Raw genomic sequence first — 22,891 nt, forward strand, 5'->3', positions numbered from 1 at the left:
CACTGGACATCTTCCTATCCCAGACTCAGGGAGCCTCTTATCTCTTCTTGTGGGATCTGCAAAATGATACTGCCTAGGACGGTGGACCAAGGTGGCCCCACCATCACCCGTTCTTCCCGGAGCCTGGAAGAGCTGAGTGTGTCTCCTAGAGCTGAAATTCCAGGAGAACCAGGATTCCTTCCCACTTTCCCCAAACGACACCACTCCTGCACCACCAGGCCACCCCTGCTGAGCCTTTTCCCACTTCCTCTGCCCATACGGGCATACACACGTACAAACACACCAGGGATCTTAACTGGAAAAGTCGGCAAACCCTTTTCATCTTGAAAACACAAAGATAAAAGAATGGGAGGAAAAATCAAAACAGGAAGTCATAAAGTGAGGAGGCTTTCTGAGGTCCCGCCGTGAGCTTGTGCCTGTCCGGGTGACTAACTTTAGAGCATTCACAACCCCTATCGCACACTCTGCCCTTTGACTCTGAATCTACCCCTGAGGCTCAGCCCCAGACGCAGAGTTTCTCAGGGTCACAAGAGCAGGAGCCAGAATCATGTCCCAGCAGAGGGACGGGAGAGAGCATTTGTCTATTCCTTGGATGATACTTTCCAGGTGCTGAGGATGGGAAGGGAGTCTGGCCTGAGGGAACAGTGGGAGGAAAGGCCCAGAGGAGGAAAATCGGGTGGCATTCACCCAGCTTGAGTTCTTACTGCGAGCTGGGCACTGGATGAGGCTCCAGACGTGCCTTTATCAAGGTCACTGACATCGTGGTGTTCCCAGCCTGGTGGCAGGGATCAACCAGGAGCAAAAGTCACCTGGGGAGTGGGAGCATCGGAGGCGGGGGCACGGAGGTATGTGTATAGTCATGAAGTGGCACCGGCAGTGGGGCGAGGGGTTCTATCAAAGCAGGACTGAGCTGGGGCTGCAAGGGCTCTGATGTCTGAACAAGGAGTTCGGCTTTTCAAATCTAAGCAATAGGGAGCCATTGAATCTTATGGAGCGGGGGAGTCGCTGCAGCAGAGGTGGACTTTAGGTGAGAGTACAGAAGATGGCTTGGCGAGAGCATTGAAGAGGGAGGACACTAGAGGCAGGCAGGCAAATCGGGGGCCCACTCCAGGAATCCCACAGAACAATCCCGCAAGCTCGAGAGCGAATAAAGTCTCCATCCAAAATAGATCTCCAGCCAGACTGCCTGAGAGTCTGAAAACCCAGGAGAGTGCACCTGTGGGCCCAAAGACTCTCGCTAAAGGCTCCTGCCGGCGTCGGCACAGATGACCTGCAGGGAGGAACGGACTGACCCATTATCCCCCAGTGTCCTCCTTAGCAGGCTTTCATTTATTGGATTAACTGGTCGAAGAGATCAGGGCCCCGAAGAATGGGACGTGAGGCCAGTGCATTCTGAGCCGGACAGAGAGAGGGAAGGAGCAGAGCCAGAGGCCTGGACAGAAATGGACAGAAATGGCCACGAGGGTTGCACGTGCATGTGTGTATAAATGTGTGTCCATGTGCACGTGTGTTGGGGACTGTCACTAGTCAGTTGGGTATACCCCGGGCAGGCACCCCCGCTTTCGGTGAAGAGCACACAGTGTTTAGGAGCTTGAGACACCCCTTTGACCCCCGCTGAGAGGGCCATGGTGACACCCAGAGCCCCAAACCTGCACAAACTTGTCCTGGCTGTCACTTGCCAGTGCAGTGACCAGGGGCGACTTTCCTCATTTGTCCGGTCACACCTTCCCCTGGGCAACATTAACTAAGTAACTATGTTTAAGTGCTTTTAGTGAAGTGTCACGGGCTGTGAGGTGGGGGTGATGCTTCCTTCAGGCCCCGGGTGGGGACACAGGGGGCCTGACATTTGCCGTGGGCCTCAATGAGGACTATGCTTCCCATCTTATGCTGACTCTGTCTCTCTCTCATTTAGTATCAACTTCCATCTGGAGGAGAGAGGAGAGAAGACTGCACGAAGTCTAGCAGGGGGGTCTGGGAGGCATGGGACAGCGCGTGGTGGCAGGAGTATGACTGGGGGGCCTGTCCAAAAATTGATCCCCCACCAAAGCTTGGAATTTCGCCATTAGACCTCCCCTCTCCTGGTTCAGCGTTTCCCGTGACCCCAGGTCCTCCTTTAAATCATCACCTGGTCCTCCTTTAAAATGTCACCTGATGGCGACTGTTGCCTTCCTGCTTGCTTCATCTGTGCTTCGTGCAATGACGTTCTCTGATTTCTCCCCACACCCCTGCACCCACATGAGGTAACTCTGACCCTGTCTCAGATTGCATGGGTGCTGTAAGTAGTTGTGTGAGGCCCCGGCAGCCTAGGGAGCCCCTAGGGTAGTGCTTTCCAAACATTGTTGGAAATACTTGGGGATCTTGCAAAAACACTGATGTCTGGCTCCCCCACCCCAGACATTGCGGCTAAAGCAGTAGGGGTGCAACCTGGGCACTGGGGTTTTCTTAAACTTCCCAGGTGATTCTAAAATACAGCCAAGTTTAAGAATCACTAGGGGAAGACACTGAGTGAGCAAGTTTAAGGGGCTCCTTTTTTTTTTTTTTTTTTTTAAGATTTTACTCATTTATTGGTCAGAGAGAGAGATCACAAACAGGGAGAGAGGCAGGCAGAGGCAGAAGCAGATCCCCCACTGAGCAGGGACCCCCTCCGATGGGGGGGCTCTATCCTAGGAGCCCGAGATCATGATCTGACACCTGGGGGGTGTCCCTAAGGGGCTTCACAACAGAGTTGCGGGCCAGCCCCTCCTGAGAAGCTCACGAGAACCCCTGAGGTCCTACTTCTGATCTATGACCACTTTCTCCCTAATTAAATTAGCCCAAGTCTCACCTCCGGTGTGAGACAGGAGGCGGCGGAGCGAGGGTGCCTCCAGCCGGACGGTGCCAAGTGCAAATTGCCACTCCATGCCCCCCAGGTCCGAGGCTTCAGCTCTGCCAACCCAGGAGCTCAGTTTTCTTACCCCTAAGATGGATTGTCACTGGAGGGTTAGAAGCATTTTGTGAGGCTTTGTAAGGTTAACAAGAATCAAATAGAACAATGTACATAAATTGCTCAGCGGAGGCTTAGGGCTTTGTAAGCATTTGTCCAATGACCTGATGTTACCATCCTTGTCTTTTTCATTGTCATCCTTAGCACTGCCATCCCGTGTCCTTCTGGTAACAGACTTGGGGTGACTCTGTACCTTCTGTCCTGGGCCCAGAGGCAAGGCCCTGTGGCTGCAGCCTAGCCTTGCTTCCTACAGCTAAGAGGGCCACCAAGAAGAAGCAGAGAAGGGGACAGCCCAGGGTGTAGGAATCTGGGTAGCCCGGAGAGGCCGGTGGCCACGTTCTAGGTCACTCGGCTGGGCGGGGTGCGGGGTGAGCCACCTCCCGAGTCTGGAGTCGGTCCTTGCAGCCTTCCTGAGCTGATTCCCCGGGTTAGAAACGTCTTGCTTCTGTGCACAAAATTCAGCTTTGCAGCAGCGGCGGGAAATCCTAAGAAGCTGAAGCTCCAGGGCAGGTTATTTTGAAAATATCTTGTCCTCAATCAGTTCCTGGGGTTCAGGAAGAGCCTGGCCGGAGGCCCCCAGCACCCACTGCTCCCGGGGGCAGCCTTTCCAAGGGAGGGCCTGGCCTCGACCGCCCGCGGGCACACCACGCACCCTGAAACCTGCTTGCAATCAGTTGTACAATGTTATTCAATTTCAGGGAGGTTGTTTCCCCCCAAACCATTTGTGGGGCAACAAGGAAGCAGAGAAGCCTGCGTGAGCAAAGATATTTGTGCTCCCCAGAGCTTCTGGAACATGTAAATTGGTAGGCATGAGTCTGCACCTCACTTCTTTAGGACCTTTTTTTTTTTTTTTAAGATTTTGTTTATTTATTCATGAGAGACACAGAGAGAGGCAGAGACACAGGCAGAGGGAGAAGCAGGCTCCATGCAGGGAGCCCGGTGTGGGACTCGATCCTGGGAATCTGGGATCAGACCCTGAGCCAAAGGCAGATGCTCAGCCTCTGAGCTACCCAGGCATCCCGACATCTATCTTTTCGATTCAAAGTTTAAATGTTCGTCGTGGAAGAGTTGGAAACCACGAACACCCACCTAAGCCGGGGAGATTGCCACTATTAACATCTTGATGGATTTTCTTACCGACTGTGTGTGTGTGTGTGTGTGTGTGTGTGTAATAGACAGGGATCATTTTACATACATAACTTGCTTCTGACTGTTGCACTAACCATTAGCTCTTGTGCAATTCCCAAGTCATTAAGTATTCTTTGAAAACACCACTTCTCAATGACCTCATAATATTCTGTAATACTGGGGTACTGGAATTCATTTTGGCAACGCCCCCTTATTAGGCATTTATTATTTTGTTCTCTATTATAAATAACACTGAGCAGCAAATGTCCTCATGTGCTTCTCTATTGATTTACTGGCCAAAGGTTATGAACCTTTGAAAAGTCCTTGAGACACTAGGTCAAATGCACCTGCAGGAAGGTACGGAGAGGCCCGTGTCCCAGCCTCTGTCAACTGGGTCTTCTGGTAGACGAGGTACACTTGAGATGTGATGGGCCCCCCAGCACTCGGCAACTCCTTGAAAAGGCTCAGGGTAGGTGACATCCACCACCCAAGATTTGGTGTTGAAGGTTTGTCTCACTGAAGAGGGGGCTGCGTTTGTCCTTTGAGGCTTCCGGGATGAGGCCCACGCCAACAGCATGAAGATTTCCATGGCAATCATGGGATTATAGACACCAAGGAACGGGCTTCCCCGATCCCACCCCAGGCAGCTAGATCTTCTTTTGAGGCTGAAGCTTTCTGAGGTTCAAGGACCAGCTGGCAGGTTAGACCCCAGAACCCCTGACACCCTACCCTGGGGCACTGTGAACTGACCATCTCCACTACCATCTTGAAACATTGAAAAACCTTGACTCTGCTCCTCTGACACTTTCTAAACCTCTGCTCCCTCTGCTGTAAGATGAAGTTATGAAGATTAAATCTGATTACATTGATGACAGCTGTTAGTGTTGGTGTGGGTATTAGTAGGAGAGCGAGTGAGAGAAGACAGTTACGAGCCAGATCCGGATTCGGTCTCAAGTCACAGCCCCCTACAGAAATTGGAACAGAAAAGAGAGGCATTTGGGGGTCTGGGGAGAGGATTGTTCACATTTTTTTTTTAAATGCAGAACAGAACGCCTGGGTGGCTAGTGGTTGAGCATCTGCCTTCAGCCCGGGTCATGATCCCGGGGTCCCAGGCTCGAGTCCTGCGTCAGGCTCCCCGCATGGAGCCTGCTTCTCCCTCTGCCTATGTCTGCATCTCTCTGTGTGTCTCTCATGAATAAATAAATAAAATCTTTAAAAAATATATATAGAACTAGCTTCCTTTAGAACATCTGGTACCTGTATTTTATTTATTTGTTCTTTAATTCGTATGCCTCTCAAAGCAGTAGTGGTCCAGAGTTCATAACCACTGGTGCCACTGCAAAACCTATAGTACGGGTGATGTGCTGCAGTCTGCTCAGGCCGGCTCTTGAGGGCCTGTTGCTACATTTTTAGGAGTTCTGCAAACCCATGGGTAAACATGGCCATTATCAAAACTTAAGTTATGCAAACTTCCAATTAAATAAATTATATCCCAAAAAAAATAAATAAATAAATAAATTATATCCCAAACAAAGGTGCTAAGGGTTTTTTGTTTTGTTTTGTTTTTTGTTGTTGTTTTGTTTTTTTGTTTTTTTGGTGCTGGGGGTTAACAAATCCCCTAGTTATTTTACTGCTCTGGTTCTCCAGATAACTTGTGTCTCTTGTCTCCACGGTGGAAAGCTCACGTGACCGTGGACTGCCAGGAGCCTCTTCTGACTCGACTTTTGGTGACATCACCCTGGTAGATCAAAAACGAGCGTAGTGGGAATATTTACACCACTGAAATTGGCAAATGCTCCCAAGAGGGCCTTTTTTTTTTTTTCCTGGAAAACCAGTTAAACAGTTATCAGCACACCACTGCCTGTAACGTCAATCCCTCCCCCACTTCACTGCACTCCCCAAAGGGAGCTCCGTTCATTGCTTTTAGCTGTTTCCTTTTGCACTTATCCCCGGATTTCTTAATTGCAGGCTTTCACCGCCATGTCTAGATTTTTTTAAATCTTAGACATTGTATGTTGACTTCCCATTATGGAAGATAAGGATCTGGCTCCCTTCCAGCTACACACACACACACAAACTTTCCCTACCTCTGTGCTCCCGGTATGTTATAGTTTAACTCTTGTTTCAATAAATATTCAGGATTTACATTATTACAACTATGTAAATATTGTACATAAATCATTATCACTATGATTTACATTAGCTTTCTTTATACACCCTTTGTCCTGGAGTTAATCATGGTGTTTTTTTAATTGAGTTGATTTCTCCATAGAACAGTGGTTTCTCTGATATTTTTTTTCTTAGTACTGGAACTTGTCTTTCAAACAAATGTTATGTGGTAACGTATGGTATAAAATAGGAAACGCAGAGCTGCCAGGTTGAAAGGGGGTTCTTCCCTTGAGGGCTACCATGTACAGTCAAGTAGGTTGTGCACTGCACAACTGTAGGGGTCACCATTCACATGAGCAACAATGTGATTTAGTCATGACAATCATAATTCCCCACCCTATTGGGGAATGCATCCATTGTGTAAGGCGAGGTCCACCTGGGAGTATACATTACATCGGGATCATTCTCAGCTTTAAAAAGACCTATTCCCTTCCCAATGCAGGGCTCTGACCTCACCCCATTCTGAATAGGTTCCAGGGATGTTGCTTAACCTGTCCGTCCAGTGCATCACCCACACAGGCTGCTAGCCAGAAGCTGCTGCTAGCTGATGGCCACCTATTGACTGTTTCGGTGCCCCTCACATGCGCCTGGGCTGGGCTGGGTGCCAAAAGCTTAATGCAGGCAGCTTTGCTCAGGGATCACTCGGATGTAGCCCTCGGGATCATATGGTGCTGTCAGAGAGTATGTGAGCTGTGGGAGCTGTCTGCCCTTGGAAGTCGGGGCTAGAGGAGGGGACTTGACCCAAAGAGCTGTGGGATTCCAAAAGCTCAGCCTTGAGGGTCACCCCTAGGCAGGAACCCCCGTTTGCCTTCAGCTGGGTAAACTTGGGCAAGTTGCTTAAGCTTTCTGGGCCTCACTCAAGTTCCTCATACCTAAATCACAGGGTGTGTGAGAGTCAGAGAAAATAATGTGTAACCTTGACAAATGCCATGGTCACATGTGGCTCAATCTGCTTAGACTCTGATTTAAAGAAAGAGTCCAACAGCCCAAAAGTAATTGAAAAGATATCCCAGGGGCACCTGGGTGGCTCAGTGAGTGGTTGAGCATCTGCCTTTGGCTCAGGGCGTGATCCCGGGAGTCCTGGGATCAAGTCCCACATCGGGCTCCCCGCAGGGCGCCTGCTTCTCCCTCTGCCTGTGTCTCTGCCTCTCTCTCTGTGTCTCTCATGAATAAATAAATAAAATCTAAAAAAAATAAATAAACAGATATCCCAGTTCTAACTGCATCCCCCATAGAATGGCAAAGGGGACCCCTTCCTAACTGATGACGGTGTTCCCCAGATCTCCATTGCCCCCATTCTGTAGTTTTCCCACGATGCACGTTGTCAGCCAAGCTCTCCTGAGTACACCTCCGATGCTGTTTTCCTCTCCCTCCTCCTCTGCCTCATGTCTCACCCTCTGTACCATTGCCATTTGCTCTTGGGTCTGTTTCTTCGCTACCCATCTCACCATTGCTGTGTCACAAAAAAAAAAAAAAAAAAAATCAGATGATCTGGAAATGAGCTGCTAGAGATGCGGGCAGGAAGTGGGTGGGGAGAGGTTACTGCAGGACACAGACTCTGAAATCACCCTGGCCCCATCATGCTGGCAAAGCGTAAAGCACATGAAGCAGAGGCTTTGCAAAAATTGATTCTCTTCTTTATTCATCAGTTGAGGGTCCTAAAGGGTGGGGGGGTGAGGTATGGCCTGCCCAAGATGCCTCTGATGACCTAACCACTATTCCCATGGGCAGTGACTGGGAAAATCCTGTTTCCTCCAATACCCCAAAATCTAATATTCAAAAGGCCTGAGGATGGAAACACGGCTTCTGGCTATAATTTTCCTTCCCTTCATTAAACATGGACTGCCCTGCCCTGTGTTCCTTGTTGCGTCTTTTGTGGAATCCATTCCCTTTGAAGGATGTCTCTCAGGTCATGTACCTAGCACGTAGCATATGTGCCAGGCTTGTAAGGAGCTGGATAATCAGAGACAAGAGACAGATCCCGTCCTCGGTTGCTCACAGATAGAAACAGGCCGCATTGCACCTGATGGTGCCTCATAGAAGGCGGCCTAGAATGCTAGGAGCACACAGAGGAGGAGCTCTTACCCCTTTGAGGGGTCAGGGAAGACCTCCTGGAGGAGCTGTTATTATCTAATCTGTATGACAATAATACTACTGTGCTATACCGAGCGTTCACTGTGATGATAATTTGCACACGAAGCACTTTGCTAAGTGTTAGCTCATTCAGTCTTCACCAAAGGCTGAGAGGCAGGTGTTACTCTCCTGCTTTCAGAGATCAAGAAATTGAAGCTCATCGAACCTCACTGACTTTAACAGGACCACGGAGCTAAAAGGGAGCAGAGCTGTAATTCAAACACAGGCCTCTGTGCCTCCAGAGACTACGCTTTGAGCCACGGGGCACTGTGCACAGGTGTTTAAGATGCACACTGAACACTTGGACCAGCCTAAGCAGGGATGCAAAGGTGGATACTACAGTGGTAGGTCCTCAGGGACCTTCCAGCCCAGAATAACGTCTCTTCTTCAGGGCCACCCTAGGACCATCCGACTAATCCCCATTTCTCTCTCTCTCTTTCTCCTTGGCAGACGGGCAGGATTGAACCCAACTACCCCAAGGTCTGTGGTCACCAGGGCAACGTGCTGGACATCAAGTGGAACCCATTCATTGACAACATCATTGCCTCGTGCTCAGAGGACACGTCGGTGAGCAGGAGGGGGGCTCCCCAAGGAGGGCAGACCCCCTGGGGGCTCCTCCCCACTTCCTCCTGGAGCCCTCCCTTCCTGAACGCCTCTCTTCCTCCCTTCTTTGCCCTTCTTCTACCAGCGTTGTTGTTGTCTTTCCAGCTAGCCCCGGATGGGGAGGGAGTCGGGAAAAGGACTGAGAAAGTGAATCCATGGAATATTTGGCAGATCTGGCGCCTCTAGTGTGATGTCGTTTGGAGGTGTTGATTTTGTAGGTGAGACTTAAAACACGAAGCTTAGGGAGGTGATTGAGCGCTCGTCTGTGGTCTCAGAAGAAGACCTTCCTCCCTGTCCGTATTTTCCCTCCTGCCCTTCCTGGGCCAGGGAGGATGCGGCTGGGGCTGGGGGCAGCTGTGGAGCGCAGTGGTCAGAGCACAGGGGCTGCGTGACCGGGGAGAGGGCAGGTGGAGGGGCCGCGTCCTTCCCGAGGAGCGGAGAGCGTCAGTGACCACGGTTGGCGCGGCTCTGCCTGCGAGGTGTTGGGCGACTGTCATCAACCTCGAGGGAGGGAGCGGACAGGCTGCAACTTGGAGCTCCTCCGCTCTCTCTGAGCCAGGGTGTAGTTCGTCCTCGGGGTCCCTGTGTGAGAAAGCCACTGCCACCCCCAGACCGCGGCCAAGGAAGGGTCACAGGCAGGGAGTCCGCACGGGAGGGCTGCTGGCTGCACGACCCACGCGCCAGGTCTCGTCGTGCCACAAATGCACAGAGCAGTCAGCTGGCAAGCAGGTGAGCAGTGACCAGCTTGGGGACAGGAAGGACACACGAGCCGGGGCTTCTGCCTCGGGTACTAACTCCCACCTGACGGAGGGCAACGGTGCAAGGGTCACTGACGGAGCCGGGCCTGCCTGCTTCTGGCTCAGCAGCACCTCGTTCCCTTCCTGGGTGAGTCAGGTGCCTCTTGCTCCAGGGGCCCGGCTAGTAAACCAGGGATATTCGGGAAAAGCACGAGGCCCGGCACCGACCACACTAGCCGAGCGGCCCTCTTCCATTAGGCCCATGAGATCCCAGGACCACAGGGTGCCCGCCCCGCTCCCGGGGACTGGCCTGCCATCGGAGCTCAGCTGGGCCATCTCCCCACCCGGGACTGAATCTCAGCAGCACCGCTGGCCAGCTGGGCGACCAGGGGCAGATTACTTACCCTCCCTGGGCCTCAGTGTTGCTCCCTTTGTGCAACGGCCGTGTTGAGACGTGCCTTTGGCGGTTGCTATGCGGGGGTAAGGGGGTCTGTGCCCCCCACTGTGCCTGCGGGTCTCTGCCCTGCGCTGGAGCCACCAGCAGTACAAGGGCAGGGCATACGCCGCTCACCGACGTGCTACGCAGAACGAAGTCCCTGCAGCCGCCGAGGTCAGGCCGAGGGCTGTGTGCACGGGGAGGGGAGATGCGTGTTGCCAGAAGTATCGGCGGGGAGTTAGAGAAGGCTGGGCTCTGGAGAAGCTGGACTGGTGCAGAGAAGGCGTTGGAGGAGGCCCCGGGGGAGAGGGCACGGGCCTGCGGGGAGGGTCTCAGTCCCCAGGCCGCTGTCACAAAACACCAGGCTGGGGGGCTTATAAACAGCAGGCATTTACTGCTCACAGTTCTGGAAGCTGAAGTCCGGGAGCAGGTGCCAGAATGGTCTGGGAGAGCCTTCCTTTTGTCGCATGCCCGCGGGGTGGCAGGGGCTGGGGTCTCTGGAGGCTCTGTGATAAGGGCACTAATCCCATTCCTGAGGGTTCCACCCTCAAGACCTAGTCACTACCCAGGGGCCCTGCCTCCTAATACCATCAGCTTAGGGGGTAGGATTTCAACATATGGAGGGGACCCTGTGCTCCCCGGGGATCAGGGAAGGGGACCTCTCAGGCCAGAGGGGGGCGGTCACAGCTGGCTCCCTGGAGGAGTGTCCCCCCTCGACACACACACCTCAAGCCACCAGCCCTGGGATGTGGCTCAGCCAAGAGGAGAGGAGCACCCAGGGGAGGCCGTGGCAGGCAGAGGTGAGAGATGAGGGAAAGGACACCAGGCCTGGGGGCACAGCGAGGAGGACTGGCCCAGAGCATGAGCCAGAGAGAAGGAGATGAAGTCTTTGGTCCAGAGGGGACCTAAGCTCCTGCTCCAGCCACCAGTCCAGCTGCCCATAAGCAGCAGCTTAGCCTGGTTGGTTCGCCACCTCTCCTGGGCCTCAGGGCCACTGGAGCTAACAGGCCCCCGGGCCCAGTAACCCCCTGGAGAAGGCCCCAAGGCCCAAGGTCACACAGGGAGGCGGGGCCCAGGCGGGGCCCAGGCAGGGCCGGCACTCCTCAGCACATCACCAGCCTTCCTAGGTTTACAGGTGAGGAAACTGAGGCCCAGGGCCACTGAGGGCTGGCCTTTGGGATCCACCACTCAGTGTGTACATCACTGCGACTTCTCTGAGCAGGGCCCCATGCCACACGTGCACGAGGGCACACGTGGGGCACACGGAGGGCAGGGCGGGAGGCGTCCTCCGCAGGTCCTGGGAGGGGGGCAGGTAAGGGGAAGGAGCCCGTAGCTCCACAGGCCAGGTCAGGAGGCCTGTCCGCACCACCGGGGCCATGCAGGCTGACCTTCCTGCCTCCCTCGAAGCGCCTCGAGGGGAAGCCACTGAGACACCCTCCCTCCAGGGTGGGAGGCCCAAATGGTCAACTTACTGCACATGGGACACCCAGAACCAGGCTTAGGGGGTCAGGCAGGAGACCTAAGTGCCGGGCTCTGTGCTACTCACGGGGCTCGGGGGCAGGAGAGTGGCTTTGAAGCGGGTCTGGCCCATGTCTCCAGGCGGGGCCCTCTGCTTGTCTCTCTGGACAGTCTGGGGACACTGAAAGGAGCCCACCAGCTCCCCCTGCTCCCCAGTTCCTCTCCCATATCTCCCACCCCTGAAAAACCTCCAGGGAAAGCCAAGCTCATGCCCCCGGCCCCCGCCAGGGCATGAGGAGGGCCTTCAGAGGGGGACCCCAGCCCTCCAGGGCTCCAGGGGAACCTACCCAGACCCCTTCCCAATGCACTCCTGTCCTGAGGGAGCTGTAGGGCCATAACTCTCCCTGGCATCTGGTAGGATCCAGTTCTTTCCGCCGCTGGGTGATGTCACCTATTGTTGAGCGGCTGTGCTTTTTATAGCTTCTGCTGCAGCTAGGGAGGGTGGCTGGCAGCGGCAGGGAAGGGCTCCGTGGGCTTCCAGCCCTGTGCTCCTAGCCTTCCCAGAGGGCCGGCAGCTGCAGAGAAACGGAGAGGTTTCTGACATCTCAAGGAGAGGGGAAGAGGGAGGCAGGGCCCTCTCCCTGGTGGGCTGAGCTCAGCGATTTCCTCTGCTCCTTTATCCAAAGGCTGCCCTCCCACCCCACCCCCACTCCCAGAGAGGAGGGCCCTCCCCAGGAGCCGGGAGTGGGATGGGGCAGGATGTCAGCCCTGCAGCAGCAGCCAGAAGCCACCCACCACCCTGCCCTTCTACACACGCACACACTCTAGAACCATTACCTCTCGGAGCTGGAAGGGAACAGGGTGCCCCCTTCAGAGATGGCCGGACAGTGGCCCCACCGACACACCTGGCCCCGCAGAGCAAGGGGCAGCGCAGCTCTGTCCTTAAGCAGCCAGGCTCAGGCGGCCATAGGTTAGGGTCCACCACTTTCCAGACCTGCGACCTTGAACCTTTACCTCTCTGGGCACAAGCGGCCCTCCTGTAAAACTGGAGATCGTGTTGGACTCCGCATCAGAACAAAATGAATGTACGAAGTTTCGCGTTGATGGTCTACTGCGAACCCCACGGCCCCTGGGGCAGCCAGAGAGCTGGAGTCAGAGACCCAGGGCTCTCCCCACTTCATCTCACTCTTTGCTCATTGAGCCCCCAAGTAGACCTTCTATCACTGGTTTCCAAAAAAAAGACTACGCTGCATGGGAACCTCATACCCGAGAGAGAAATCCCCGACCCCTTCCGAGCCAGATGGGTGATTTCCCGACTCCGCAGCTCACCACCAGCCGGAGCGACGGGGGGCCTGCTCCCGCCAAGTCGGGGGCTCACTCACTGCTGAACCTGCCGATGGCATGACAGCAAGACTTCTGGGCTTCTAGGATTCTTCCGTTGGCTCACGCATTCAAAACTATGTGCCAGACACTGTTCCTTGCGCTGGAGGCAAAGGTCCTCAGACCTTAGGAGATCCGGTGCCCAATGGAGGAGTCGGCCACCCAGTAGGATGGCCTGGCACGTTATCGGTGCCCGATATCTGCATATGGGCACTGGCAGGCTGTTCCCTCTTTGGGGACAGATAAGCAGGACAAACTGTGACCTCTCCAAGGTGTCAGACCAATGCAGGGGTGAAGGTAGGCGTTGGGCAGCCAGTAAGGTCAAGGCCCTGATTTGAATAGAGATTGTGAGACTGCTAAGCTCCCACTTTATTGTCCGGCTGCTCCGTCCCCAGGCACAGGGACACTCGGCTCTGTAGTTTTATTAAACATCCTTATCAGCTCTCTTGCTTGAGCCTTGTCTGCACGGTCTGCTGTCTCCCCCGCAAAACCATGAGCTGCTGAGACCAAGGATACCCTCCCCTGGCCCCGCGACTGGTATGTGTGACACAGGCAGACACTGAGCGTATTTTGTTGGGTTGAATGTAGCTGCCTTGAACGTGGCTCCAATCTGGGGACCTAAGAAGGGGCACAGTTGGCTTGCTAGGGGGAGCATTTTGCCATATTTCTCCACCTCTTCCTTCCAGAAATCTGGTTTGTCTGACCTATCGGGTTTCCTGTTGAAGCAACCTCTGAGCAGATCCACAGTGCTCCTCCCACACCCATCCTCTCTGTGCTTTAGACAAATCCCTTGAATGCCAAGAGGTTGGAATTGCTTTTCCAGCTACCCAGGTCCACTGTGACCTCCAGCTCCTCCTCTGAGCTCCTACCATACTCGGTGCCTGGTGCCTACTGTTAGCTGTAGCCGCAGATCAAGCTGTAGCCGTAGATCAAGCAGAGCCAGTCTCTCCCCCCTCCCCCACGATACGCTCGATGATGTCAAAAGTGGAGAACTTCGGGAGATTAACTAGTATTGCCTCGATGCGCAGGTGAGAAGACTGGGACAAGTGGCCATATCACATGGGGTTAAGGGAAGGTGCCTCTATCCCTTGCTGCAGGATATTTTTCATCCGGTCCCCCAAGCCCCACCTGGGACCCTACATCTCACAGTTATTGGTAACAAACAGCACCCTGGGCCTCCTGCTGCAGGCCTCGGCTCCCTGGCTCTTGGACCTAGTTCAGAGGCTGAACCTGGGCACAGGCAGAGCCGGCCCTCCCCCTCCCCCCGGCTGACCCCTGGCTTCCTAGGCAGACCTGTCATGCTAACCAATCAGCTCATCTGGCTAGGAAGCCTGAGACCCACAAGGACGTGAAGCTGAGTTTAGTTCAACCCACGCACCTCTGAATGGTGCCCGTGTCTCTGTTCGTCACCTAGACCGGGACCCTGAGCCTCAGAGTGGTTACCTGGCTTTCCCAGTCATCCTGCGAGTGAGTGGGTTTGGAGGCTGGCTGGACCCTCCCTTCCCAGCTTCCCTCGGGCCTCCACCTTCGCCTGGCGTGGGACACTACCCAGGGAGGCGCCTCAGTTAGCTCCACACTCAGGAGTGAGGCTGATGGGGAAAAGGGTTTTTCCTGAGACGCAAGCAGAGCATCCTGAGACCTTGGTGACTTAAAGGTGTGACACACGTGGCACCTCCTCTGCCACATGCCAGCCTGCTCCACTCGGGTCAAGCTGACCCACCTGCCCTGCCTGCTGTGCCCGAGCCCACGCTGCTCGCTGCTCCTTTGTCCACCCCCTTCCTCTGCCCCCTCCCCACTCCCCCCAGCCTCTCCTTTCAAACAGGGGCCCACATCCAGTCTTCTAGCCTTGCTCTTCCCAGACCCTCCCACCCTTGACCGCTCCCCAAGACTGGATCAGTGCCCCTCCAGCTCTGTTCTCATCTCAGCTCTGCCCTTCTCTGCCCCCCAAGTACTATTCAAGAACTGGAGCTCAGCACAATCCCATTGACTAAAAGGAGTCTGGCTCATAGAGGTGTGTGTGGAGTGGATAAGGCTGTAGTCTCTGTTTCAGAGATCTCTCTCAAAGTTCGGAGGCCACTTTCCTGCCTCAGTAAGCACTTCTGCACTGACTGCCTCAGTGTTCCCGTGTGTGCCTACTTGTCCGTTATCCTCAAGCTACAGTGCAAGGTGTCCAGAGACCACATCCTCGACCTCCTTAAAAAAAAAAAAAAAATGCTTTTTGTTTTGTTTTGTTTTAAGATTTTATTTATTTATTCATGAGAGACACACAGAGAGAGGCAGAGACACAGGCAGAGGGAGAAGCAGGCTCTCTGTGGGGAGCCTGATGTGGGACTCCATCCCAGGACCTCAGCCAGAGGCAGACGCTCAACACTGAGCCTCCCAGGCGACCCCCACCCCCAGCCTGTCATTCTGACCCTCAACGTCTTATCCCTTAGAGTCTGAAAGTTTCTAGAGCTTCCTCCTCCGATGCCGACAATAAACCCCATAAAATGATACAGAGTAATTCTAAGAATCAGAAATGCAAACCCAGACGGTGAGATGGCATTTTCGACCTGTTGGGTGGGCAGAGGTCTATTTCTGAAAGTATAGTTAGAGACGTAGATAAAGAAGCACTCTCCGACTCTGTTGGCGAAAACTGGGACAGCTTTTGGGGACAGTTTTACAGTAACTATTAAAAAATGAAACACCCGTAGGCATGTGCCCTACAAGACTATTTGCACTCAAACTTGTATTACGGGACTGTTCCTCATAGAGTGACTTGTAATAGGGACAAAAGTGGGCAGAGCCCAGGTGTCCGTTAACGGAGACTGATTAAATCCATTGTGGCACCGTCAGGCAACAGATGTCCCTCTGGCCACTTACTAAGAGAGGGTAAATCCATGTGTACTGGTGTGGAAAGATGCTCACTACCTATTACAGGAGAAGAACAAGTTGCAGAAGAACACATGCAACAGCCTCCTTTGGGGTAGAGGAGAAAAAAGTGGGGGGTGGGGGTTTGTGGTGTGTGTGTGCATGCAGGCGGGCATGCTCATGTGTGTCCAAACCAAGCATTGGTGTCCTTTCTTCAAGGGTCACCGTCCTCTGGTGCGCTGGGGACAAGAAGACTGGGTCTTAGGGGTGACCACGCAGTCATCTACACTGGTCCCTGCTCCACCCTCCCATCCTTTTCCAGATCAGACCTCATCTCTGAATGCCCTTAGGCAGGGCCCACTTAGGAAAAACCATGGGTCCTACTGGGTCCCCTCTCTGTCACCTCACCCCCCAGCCCCCACCGCCCGTCCAGGGCTTTTCATGGAAAGCTGGAGCAACCACAGGTGATGGCAATGTCAGAAAACTGTTTTAGACTGTCCCCTAATTATAAACTTTTTCTCGGGTCTGTTTTTTAAACCGAGAAGGGTACACTGAAAGGTGACCTCAGACCTTTGATTGAACCTGCCTTTCTCACCGTGAAGCCTCCCACGTCTACACGTGCAGCGTAGGGTCTTCCGGGGACACGCCGGGAAAGGAAACTGTCACGGGAATCGCCTTGGGGGCACCCCCAGTTCCCAGCCTTCTCCCCTGTCCCGAGGACTGCCTTTGGAGTTCCATGTTTATTCGTAGGCTTCAGAATTATTGATCGAATGGCTAATATTGCATAGTAACATGACATATTAAATTGTTCCCCTGATGTTGGTCACTTCGAGTGTCTAAATTTTCCACGTTGCAGCGCACACCTTCATGCATGAAGATTTTTGCTTATATTGGGTTTTCCGAGTGGTATTACTAGGTCAAGGAATACGACATAGATGTCTTTATGGTTCCAGCTAAGGATTGCCAGATTGCTTCCCAAAGAGCTACTCTGAGTTAGAATACTACCAACACCGATCCACTCCACCAGTGCCGGTATATGATCCTGCCAGCACTGGCTCCCCCCTCCCCTCCCCCTCCCCTCCCCCTTCCCAGTCGGCTCCTTTAGAAGATTATGGCATCTCAAAGCAGTTTTTCCAGTTTTTCTCCTTACTGGCAAGGGTGCAGTTCCGATTTTCAAAAGATTTGCCTTAAAGGTGCCCTAAGTTGTCACGACCCGTGTTCTTTCCTCTCCGGTCAGAGCATAGTCAACAGCATTCATGATGACAGCAATTATAACAAGGATTAGAATTCCTTAGGTCTTTCGAGCACTTTACAGTTTACAAACTTGGGCGACCAGCGTCTCATTTTATTCTCCCAAGGAGCCAAGGCAGGGCAAAGAATTTTTTTCTCCCATTTGGGGCTGAAACAGTTGCACCTAGGCAGAGTATGTTTGGCCTGAGAAATGGAAGCCCACCAGGGCGAGATGGCAGTAATCAGGAGGGTACTCACGGATTGCAGAGAAACTGTGCACTTTGTCGCGCTGGGACCCCATGGACCACACGCTCTCTGCTCCTCCGTGTGTCTCATCCTCCTCTCAGCCCATCGTCTCTTTCTGCCTCTTCTTTCTTTCTTTTTTTTTTTTTTTTAAGATTTTATTTATTTGAGAGAGAGACCAAGTGCAGAGGGGAGAGGCAGAGGGAGGGGGAGAGGGAGAAGCAGACTCCCCACTGAGCAGGGACTCCAGGACCTGGAGATCACGACCTGAGCCCGAAGGCAGATGCTTAAGCTTAACCCACTAAGCCACCCAGGCTCTCCTCTGCTTCTTTACCAGCATCTACAAAGCTGCAAATAGCAGCTGCATCCAGGCTTTGCCTGTCCTGGTGTCGGCTCCCAACATCTGATTAGTCTCTGCCCCTTGGAGCCTCACCTCCCAGAAGAGCCTCTGGGCCTCCCAGCCTCCCAGATGGCTTTTCCTCTGCTCTCGTGTCCACCTTGGTGAAGGGCAGCGTGAGAGACAGGGCCGTGTGGTACCAACAGAGCTGCTGAGGCTGACATCAGAGCTCTTTTTTTTTTTTTAAGAGTTTATTTATTTATTCATGAGAAACACAGAGAGAGGGGCAGAGACACAGGCAGAGGGAGAAGCAGGCTCCCCGCAAGGAGCCCGATGCGGGACTCGATCCTGGGACCCCGGGATCATGCCCTGAGCCACAGGCAGATGCTCAATGCTGAGCCACCCAGGCGCCCCAGAGATCAGAGCTCTTAGAAGGGTGTGTGAAGGGAAGCAGAGGCAGGCTTTTACTGCATCACTCGCCCCAAGCTGCTTATGGTGTGAAGTGCACCCCGGAGCCTCCCCGAGCCTCGGTCAGGCCCGCCCGCTGCACCGGCCTGGAGGTGCAGATCCGGGGAAGCCTGGGGCCACGGGAGGGGGCTGTCAGAGGCTCCCCGGGCCCTGCCCACCCAGCCACGACCCTCGGCGCCCCCTGCAGGTGCGCATCTGGGAGATCCCCGAGGGGGGCCTGAAGCGGAACATGACAGAGGCTCTCCTGGAGCTGCACGGGCACAGCCGGCGCGTGGGGCTGGTCGAGTGGCACCCCACCACCAACAACATCCTGTTCAGTGCGGGCTATGACTACAAGGTGAGCAGCCCGGCCGCACCTGCGGCCACAGCCAGCTCAGGGCAGGGGTGGGAGGGATCTTTACCGTTAGATCCTGAGCGTGTTCACCCACATTGTCCCGTCCATCTGTCCACTCATTCATTCATTCAGTCATTCATTCACTACTGAGGCCCGGGCATCTTCTGTGCTCCCTGTCATTCCTGGAGCCCACACAGGCTGCCTCTCCGGCTTCCCTGGCCCTTAAGGATTAGAAGAGAATGTCCACTCCATGCCCACACCCTCTCCCGGGGCCACTTCTTAAATCCAGATGTGGCTGCCACCCCCCTGGTAGGAGAAAGGAGTGACCAGAGTTGCTGGAGGGAAGAGAACGGGATGTCCCCAAAAGAGGTGTGCCAGCTAGGGGACCCGGGTCAGGAACATTGATCCTTCTTGCAAGGGGCAGAAACTGAGCCCAGGCCGGGGCTGGGATCTGCCGAGGGCTGGCGGATTCGTGCGACGGGGGCGTCGGTCTTTGATACAGAGTTTAATCTCCATCCTGCCTGCCAGCACACCCCGACCCTGCGTGGGGCGTCTCTCCCGGGGCCGTGGGGCGCAGCCCAGGGACAGAGGCCTCATGCCAAGCCACAGGCCTGACCTGCCTCCGTCACGCCCACCCTCGCAGGTCCTCATCTGGAACCTGGACGTGGGTGAGCCAGTGAAGATGATAGACTGCCACTCGGATGTGATCCTCTGCATGTCCTTCAACACGGATGGCAGCCTGCTCACCACCACGTGCAAGGACAAAAAGCTTCGCGTGATCGAGCCCCGCTCTGGCCGCGTCCTGCAGGTGAAGCCCCACGGCTTTTTAGGGAAGGGAAAGGGGTCAGGATCTGGGGCATGGCTTTCCTGTCAGGCTCAGAGGAAAAGGCAGGGCCAGCTCCCCTTCTCCCATGCACCTGGCCTGCACCTCCATCTACCAGCCCACGCCTTCTGGGTTCTTCTCGACTCACAGGGACCCTGCCTTAGTCTGGGCAGGGAGGGACCTCGGTATCCTTCTTATCCCCACGGTACCCCTCTCCCCAGATGGGATTCTTCTGGCCTGCTCTGGGGACAGAAATGGTGACACCCTTTAGCACACAAATCCCTGGGTGTTGCCCAAGCCCCATCGTGGGCACAAGAGAGGGGGCTTCGGACTATCTGCCCAGCCACCAGCATGGGACAAGCATGAAGGAAATGGCTCAGGGCACCAGTCCCAGGGACAGCTCCAAGTGGGGAGGTTGCTGGTGAATTTAGTTCCAGCTAGGTCTTTGAATCTCCTGGGTCTTGACTGTGAGGAAGGGATCAGATGCCATTTGGGAGTAAGAAATTGACACTTCATGAACACCCACTGCGTGCCAGCCACCCGGCTAAGTGGGATGGAAAATTCGGATGCAATGTGAGGTTTGCCTCCTACACAAGAAAGGATTGATGCTTGGCCTGGTGGTGTTTATCTTGGAAGAGTCTGATGTTACAAGAGCAGAAAGTCATCTACTACTACCATCACCGATAATAAGGCTCACAGTTATTCGCATCATTAGGATCCGGCAGCATTTATTCAGAGCTCACTGCGTGGTGCGCACTGTGCCCAGGGCTCTACATTGTCACTCGCTGAATCCTCCTGCCAGCCTTCTAAGGTGGGCTGCTCTTCCCGCCTCACAGGGGGGAACTGAGCCCTGGAGAGGGTTCGAGATGGAAGTTATGGGCAGGGCTAGAATTCAGACCCAACCGGCCGGCCCCCAGAGCCCATGTTGAGCGGAGGAGATGAGCAGGAGCAGAGAACCCAAGCTCCACCTCACAGATGTGACACAGGCTGAGAGCTGGGAGTCCTCGGGCTACACTTGCTGGGCAGGACTGGAAGTGACGCCAGCCAGGGTCTCTGTGCTGCTCCCCCAGCCTCTGGTTTCTGACCTGATGCTAACTCATCCTGGCAAAGGACTGTGGTGTGCTAGAGGGAAAAGGAAGAGTCAGGAGCCGAGAGGCAGGGGAAAGGAGGATGGAGGATGGAGGCAGGTTAGAAGGAGCCCTGGGGTGAAGCAAGGCGTGAGCACCCCATGCCCCTGAGCCTCACCCTCATCCTCAGACATTCCCTCCAGGAGGTACTGTGGCAACACTTAGAAGAGATGCCCTGCTGAGAGCACCTGGCACCTGGCACCTGGCACCCCTGACGTCAGCTTCCCTTTCCCGATCCCCGCCACCGGAGGGTCGGGTGGAGAGGCCTGCTTTCCTGACCCTGGGACCCCATTGCTCCACAGCACCTGAGTTAGTTTCCTCTGGCAGCTGCAAGGAATTACCACCAACAGTGGCTTACAACAACCCAGAGAGCTTCTCTCACAGTTCCAGAGGCTGGAAGTCCAAAATCAAGGCTGCACTCCCTCTGGAGGCTCTGGGAGAGAACCTTCCTCGCCTCTTCCAGCTTCTGATGGCTGCTTGGTTCCCTTGCTTGCGGCCGTTATCACTCTGGTCTCTGCCTCTGGAGTCACCTCCTCTGTGTGTCCCTAGAGCCTCCCTTTCTCTCACCTCTTACAGGGATGCTCACAATGACCTTTAAGGCCCACTTGGATAATCCAGGGCAATTAAGGACCCCCTTCACAGGTTCCAGGGTTTAAGGCATGGGCCTATCTTTGGGGGGCCCCATTCAGCCCACTATACTTCCCTAGCGTCCGGTGGCCCTGCCTTACCGGCTCTGTCTGTCCCGCCAGGAGGCAAACTGCAAAAACCACAGAGTGAACCGAGTCGTGTTCCTGGGAAACATGAAGCGGCTTCTCACGACGGGGGTCTCCAGGTGGAACACGAGACAGATCGCCCTCTGGGACCAGGTCAGCCACAGGGAGGCCAGGTGGTGACACGGACGGGTTGTAGCTCTGGGGCTTTATTGGGGTCGGGGAGGGTAAGGTGCCGTCCTGCCTGGACATAGGCTGATACGGCCTTGTGCCCGCAGGAGGACCTGTCCATGCCCCTGATCGAGGAGGAAATTGATGGGCTGTCAGGCCTCCTGTTCCCCTTCTACGACGCTGACACCCACATGCTCTACCTGGCTGGAAAGGTAGTAGAAGATGGGGGTGGGAAGCACTGGGGGAGCCTGTGGGAGACCCCCACCTCCATCGTGTCCCTGCTCCTGCCCTCCCCCCGAAGAAGAGCCAGGCTAGTGGCTCTGGTCTTCCCCTCGGGCTCTCGTTCTCTTCCATCAAAACCTGCCCTCGACTCTGACATTCATTCCTGCTGAGGTGCCAGTGACTGAAAGTTACTTCCGAGGTGCACTGGGGCGGGGTTTACACCCGAATAAGGATCAGAGCCTGAAGTCTAGAGGACAGCGACTAATCCTGGTATTTGAGGCACCTGCCGGGTGCTCTTTGGCAAAGATGGCCTTGTTTATCAGAAATGTTGTCTACACACACACACACACACACACACACCACCCCCACCTCCCCCACCCCCCACCCCCACTCCAGTCAGCGGGCCACGGGTCTAGAGGCCAGGTCTCCACCCCTGAGGCACAGCAGCCGCTTTCTTCCGCAGGACCACCTCCCACTTTCCTTACCTCCCTCCCTCTCCCCCTGCCCCCAGGGAGATGGAAACATCCGGTACTACGAGATCAGCACTGAGAAACCCTTCCTGAGTTACCTCATGGAGTTCCGCTCCCCAGCTCCGCAGAAAGGCCTAGGTAAGGGGGGGTCCAGAGGCTTCCAGAGGGGTCTAGAGGTTTCCATGGCTGTTAGGCTATAGAATGAGAGACTGGGCATTTGGCTCATGGGTCACCCCTGCCTGCCTTTACATGAAAAATCAGGCTTGGAAGCCCTGGGCTACTGGGCCATCAGAATAGAACCAGCAGTTGCTGGACCTGAGCCGATCACCTAGGCTGTCATTCATTCCCGTTTGCAGATGAGGAGACCGAAGCCCAAAGGGGTTGTGACACTGGTGGGTGATGGCCGAGTAACCAAGGTCAGAGCAAGGTCTAGGCCCAGACCCTTTCCTGAAGACTTTGGGAAGCCAGGCCCCCTGGCTCTGTTCTCACCTGAGAGGGTAGGAGGAAGTTCTGGAGTGCCCCCCTCACTACACCCCCAGACTCCCCAGCCTCCAGGCAAATCCTGCAGAGGGCCCAGGATTGATAGAGCAGAGTGAGTCAGGGCAAGGGTGAGAGCTCTGCACACCCCACATGCTACCACCACTGAAGTCTTCCAGCAAAGCTTTCGTTCCTATCAACCGGCACTGGGATTGCCTATCATTCAGCAATCCCTGCTTGGGGTCAGAGTCACCCAGTTGGAAGGAGTTTCTTCCAGGGGCTCTATTCCCCCTTACCTTGGAGCCCAAGTCTGGCTTGCTCCCCCTGGTTATCTGACATTATGGGTATGGCCTTAGAGCCAGCTTGCAGGTCAAGAGTGCTGGAAGGGCCCAAGAGCCCACC

General features: G+C 54.7%; 2 protein-coding genes across 6 annotated transcripts in view; one reads left to right on the top strand and one right to left on the bottom strand.

Moving 5' to 3' along the window:
• CORO2B (coronin 2B) overlaps positions 1 to 22,891 on the top strand; it is a 134,326-nt gene that overhangs the window by 101,281 nt on the left and 10,154 nt on the right. For all 5 annotated transcript variants that reach the window (XM_072809369.1, XM_072809370.1, XM_072809374.1 and 2 more), the window contains exons 3-8: positions 8,864 to 8,980; positions 18,343 to 18,492; positions 19,133 to 19,297; positions 21,189 to 21,305; positions 21,428 to 21,532; positions 22,054 to 22,150. In XM_072809369.1, the coding sequence (XP_072665470.1) occupies positions 8,864 to 8,980; positions 18,343 to 18,492; positions 19,133 to 19,297; positions 21,189 to 21,305; positions 21,428 to 21,532; positions 22,054 to 22,150 (751 nt within the window). The remainder of the gene's footprint in view (positions 1 to 8,863; positions 8,981 to 18,342; positions 18,493 to 19,132; positions 19,298 to 21,188; positions 21,306 to 21,427; positions 21,533 to 22,053; positions 22,151 to 22,891) is intronic.
• LOC140622560 (uncharacterized) lies at positions 7,918 to 11,780 on the bottom strand. The gene is made up of 4 exons (XM_072808211.1): positions 11,736 to 11,780; positions 11,375 to 11,486; positions 10,158 to 10,743; positions 7,918 to 9,598 (listed from the first exon to the last, which is right to left on the bottom strand). The coding sequence occupies exons 1-4, from the start codon at positions 11,778 to 11,780 to the stop codon at positions 9,256 to 9,258; spliced, it is 1,086 nt and encodes a 361-aa protein (XP_072664312.1). The 3' UTR covers positions 7,918 to 9,255.

Source organism: Canis lupus, chromosome 32 (assembly GCF_048164855.1).
Source record: "Canis lupus baileyi chromosome 32, mCanLup2.hap1, whole genome shotgun sequence".
Classification (NCBI taxonomy): Eukaryota; Metazoa; Chordata; class Mammalia; order Carnivora; family Canidae; genus Canis; species Canis lupus.

Bases quoted from the DNA above. Each gene is read 5' to 3' on its own strand.
- LOC140622560 (XM_072808211.1), bottom strand. From the start codon at position 11,780: ATGGGCCAGACCCGCTTCAAAGCCACTCTCCTGCCCCCGAGCCCC. The intron at 10,744-11,374 runs GTGGATCCCAAA...GGTAGTGACTAG, and splicing joins AGTGATGTACACACTGAGTG to GTCTTGAGGGTGGAACCCTC. The intron at 9,599-10,157 runs GTAAGTAATCTG...TTTCTCACACAG, and splicing joins AACACTGAGGCCCAGGGAGG to GGACCCCGAGGACGAACTAC.